The 4,118-nt window shown below is 35.9% G+C and overlaps 1 protein-coding gene across 1 annotated transcript; it reads right to left on the bottom strand.

Moving 5' to 3' along the window:
• Nucleotides 1-2,267: 2,267 nt before the first annotated feature.
• Nucleotides 2,268-3,747, bottom strand: LOC119066586. Its single transcript, XM_037169143.1, has 2 exons — nt 2,722-3,747; nt 2,268-2,502 (listed from the first exon to the last, which is right to left on the bottom strand). The coding sequence occupies exons 1-2, from the start codon at nt 3,644-3,646 to the stop codon at nt 2,300-2,302; spliced, it is 1,128 nt and encodes a 375-aa protein (XP_037025038.1). The 5' UTR covers nt 3,647-3,747; the 3' UTR covers nt 2,268-2,299.
• Nucleotides 3,748-4,118: the final 371 nt, after the last annotated feature.

Raw genomic sequence — 4,118 nt, 5'->3', positions numbered from 1 at the left:
AACAGAAAAAAAACCGTTTCGAAAGTTACTTGTAAAAAGAAGCATACCATAACCAGGGCGCATTTTATATATCTTTTGAATAAGTTCGAAAGTACCCACTTCAGTATTTAGTCGAGGTCGACATAGTCAGCTTCGGTACACGTGAATTCTCATCGTTCGATCGTATCCAAAGCATTCAAAAAATATTCCAAAATCAAAGAAACCTCATTGACGACACAGTAACACTATAGCTTTGTTTGATGTCCATAAAGGTTTTGTCAACATCAACGAATCGGGCTCCAGTTACTGAAACTTATATGTCACGAAAATATGCCATTCCTGGACTAAAGCGAAACGATTCTTTTTTTTTCCGTTGTTGCTAATCGGCCTCCACTATAACGTTTTTAACAATATAGATACGATATCTGGCGAACGTTTACAGCAACCATCCGGAACCCCATAGAAAATGGTACTGTATGACACACATCGAGAGAGGCATCACTTTTAGTGAATTATGGTGTATAGATACGGCACACTACATGGTATGTGAAGCTTTTCGACAACATATAGATGTATGTAAACACATATTCGGATAGAATATAGATTCGCAAAATGTGGTATACATAAAACAGCACACAAAACAAAAATAACAACTGTTCTACTTCTCATAACGAGAGAACTCATTTCGCTGATTTCATATTACGTATAAAACGGGATATCTATATATGATCCAATGTTATGTATGAAATATGCATGCACATTGCTTTTACATGGAAAATGTTTTTAAAGTCGAAATTTGCATAAATCGATCGATATGATATGGAGAGGAGATATGTAGTAATAATTGAAGGAGATGGGTGAGCTAATTCCGGAATACCATTTTTATCTTATACAATGTTTGAGTTTGGTTATTAAATATTTGTACAAAATAACCGACACATTTCGTCTCCTGTACATTCTACGTTATGGCTGTTAAGAAACGTTTTATTTACAATGTTACTGATCGAGTCACAACAGTGTTACAGCTGCATATACCAGGCGACGACCTTTAATATCATTCCTTTGATTTTGTATATCACTTTGTTCGACTTTGGGCATGAGAGAAGTAATGAAACCCCTTCAAACGAAACGTACGATTACAATTATTCAATTCCATAAAATGTAGTACTAACGTACGTGGTGTGGGCGGGGATGTTGTGGGTTGCTTCCGTTTACCGACAAAGTCGTCACAGTTTAATGTTTTGAAATTGATGTGAAAGTGTTGGAAAACTGTGAGGGAGACTGGTTTATACTTTATACTAATTTACATAACACAAACCTCTGCGTTATAATACTCTTTAGTGAATGGTTTGGTTTTATTATTTTATTTACTTTTCATAATGAAAACAGTTTCCGTTAAATGTGTGTGTGTTGCGATGTTATTCGTTATAATTGTTACAGCGAAAACAAACAATCTTTTATGCTACATTCAGCCGGATAAACATGTGTAACTTAGTCAAATTTAATTAATGTGAAAATATTATCGTTTATCAACCGTACTCGGTTAGGGTGTATGTAAGTCTGGTTTGTGCGTTTCAACATTTTCGGATATTTTTAATCAAATATCAGCAACGACAGTCATTGTGTAATTTTACATTCATTAAAACGGGAATTTCACCCTAAAACGTTTTTTTTTTCCTTTCTTTTATTTAGATTCAAAAGAGCTAAAGTAACTGGAGAACGAACATGTCAGTTAAATGAGCGTTCTGGAGTTCTGTTCTCAAGTAACTTGAGTCAAGTTACATTAAGTGTAGACTTCAAAATTCTAATATATCAACAGGCAAATGGCGCGACGTTAGTGTAACCATATTAGCAAAGAGACAATTTTAAGAAAATATTTTCGCAAAATTTTCTAAAAATATTCAAATTTCATTGAGAAAATATTTGTTGAAAGTAAATTTTTAACACGTCTTGAAGTACTAGATTTACGTTTTGTCGTACTTTGCAACGTGCAGTATTCTTGTTTGTCTATTGGTTTAATAGATAAAGCATACATATCATTAATTATCGAATCTACACTTGATTTTAATCTTTCAACAATAAAATCTTCAAATCTATAACTTCATTTGTTTAAACACATATTTTGTTATATATGTGACGTTAGGGCTCAATACTTCATTTTGTCGTTCTTGTTGCTGACAGATGATATTGTTATCCGTAAAGTGGGAGTTCTATCTTTTTTTTTTTTTTTAAATATACTTCTCTTTATTTAAATATGCGAAAAAAAGGCTGCTCACAATGATGCAGCCCGTAAAAAAACGATCTTTTCAAAAATCAAAGGTTACAAAACATAAAAATCATCTACTCTATCCGTTCCCAAAGTCCCCAAAATACACGCAGCGTTGCCTCTTTGTATCGCAATTGAAATTTTCTGCAATAAATAATCCATTGATCGCGGTTCCCCTGAAGTGGCCTTTATAATTTTTCCTAATTTCTCAATGAATTTCTTTGTTTCAGGTCCCATACAGCCTAAAGTCTCGAAAGCTAGAGGAGTAAACAAATAATTTTCTTTTAAACGCTTATAATGATTGTGTTTAAATCTTTCTGCGTTGTCCGCAATCGACCGCTGTTTCTTGCTAGATTCATTAATGTATGAAGGCGCCAATGTATCTCTTATGGTTACATCCCAAATAAGAGATTTACCATGACTCCATGGAATCAGGGTCATTCCATCAGGTCTTTTACCATCATCTCTAGACATACCTGGCGGTTGTAACATGGTTGGAAATCCTGCTGAAGAAAATGCATGAGAAAAAACTTTGTTGACTTCATCATGCGCAGCAATTTTTTTAATTTTCATTTTGCATGATAAGCCGTGTAAGCCATCCTTTTGAACCATTCCACCACAAACACACTTATGTTCCTCGCATAAACCAGAACCTAAACGAAGACCAACAGCAATTCTAGCAGAGTTGTTATCCAATAGCAAACCCAATTGGCTCGATGGAACTACTTGCAACCACTTTGAAGATTCTTTGGTTGATGATGCAAGTAGTCTTGCACGAGCAACAGGTTCGCTGGAGTCAAACATCTCATCGAATTTACTCTTAATCATCGGCAGATCCCAATTCTTTTGCTTCTTCTTCTTCTCGTCACCTTCTGGAACAAAATCTCGAGGTATTTCCTCAATTAATTCCAAAACACTAGTTTCGATTACCTGAAAACTAAACTTTCTCAATATCTCACTCGACAGTTCTAAAGTAGAATAAACAGACGACAGATAAGCTGGCATCGCAATATCCTCAACTTTCCTAACACCTATACCTCCAAAGCTTAAAGGAAGAGAAGCCTGGTCCCAAGAAAAATCAGACATCTTCACATTCGCAATGGCTTCGAGAGTTGAACGGAAAATCTCGTCAACAGCTCTCAAGCGATCACCTAACAAAAACGCCTTCGAAGAACGCAACAAATAATTAAACCTAGAACTACCGAGAGACTTCCTAAAAACACACAAAGCAGGATGAACATCCATCAAAGTTAAACGATCACACATCAACTTGATAGATTCAACTTTTGCTGAAAACATCCTTTCTAAACCTAACTCAAAAACAGGCGAGCCCAACATCTCCAACGAAGACTCATCAACCCGCTTAATCCCTGGTAACAATGACGAAATCTCAGAGTACATATGAGCCGCTTCACCTTCACTAGCACTCACAAAAAAGACTTCACACTTCTTAGCATTCAAAGGCAACCCTGACAAATCACAAAATTCTAAAATCTTCCTAATATCCCTCAATACTACAGAAAGCACGTCACCAATACTACCATCATCTAAATACCAACCATTCAACCTTGCATCTAATGAATGCGTCATCTTCATAATACCTATGCAGAAACCGGGAGGTCCCAAAGGATCTCCTTGTTGAAACCCTCTCCTTGAAAGCAGAGTTTCATCAAGAAAATAAAGATTAGAAAAATGTCTATAAGACTGTTGCATTAACGCCAACAACTCAGGACAAACATCTCTAACCTCACCTAGCATGAACTTCCTAAACAACATATTGAAAGCATTACCGAAATCGAACTTAACCAAGGCCATCGGCTTGTCATGCTGAACTGTACAAAACCGACGAACTGCATGAACCAACGCTTCTGCA

This window comes from Bradysia coprophila, chromosome IV, assembly GCF_014529535.1.
Source record: "Bradysia coprophila strain Holo2 chromosome IV, BU_Bcop_v1, whole genome shotgun sequence".
NCBI lineage: Eukaryota > Metazoa > Arthropoda > Insecta > Diptera > Sciaridae > Bradysia > Bradysia coprophila.
Note: the sequence above shows the minus strand (reverse complement) of the source record. Positions and strands in the feature narration are given on the sequence as shown.

Excerpts from the sequence above, each read along its gene's own strand:
- LOC119066586 (XM_037169143.1), bottom strand. The coding sequence starts at position 3,646 with ATGTACTCTGAGATTTCGTCATTGTTACCAGGGATTAAGCGGGTTGAT. Across the intron at positions 2,503-2,721 it reads AACCATGTTACAACCGCCAG|CTTTCGAGACTTTAGGCTGT; the intron begins GTATGTCTAGAG and ends TTACTCCTCTAG.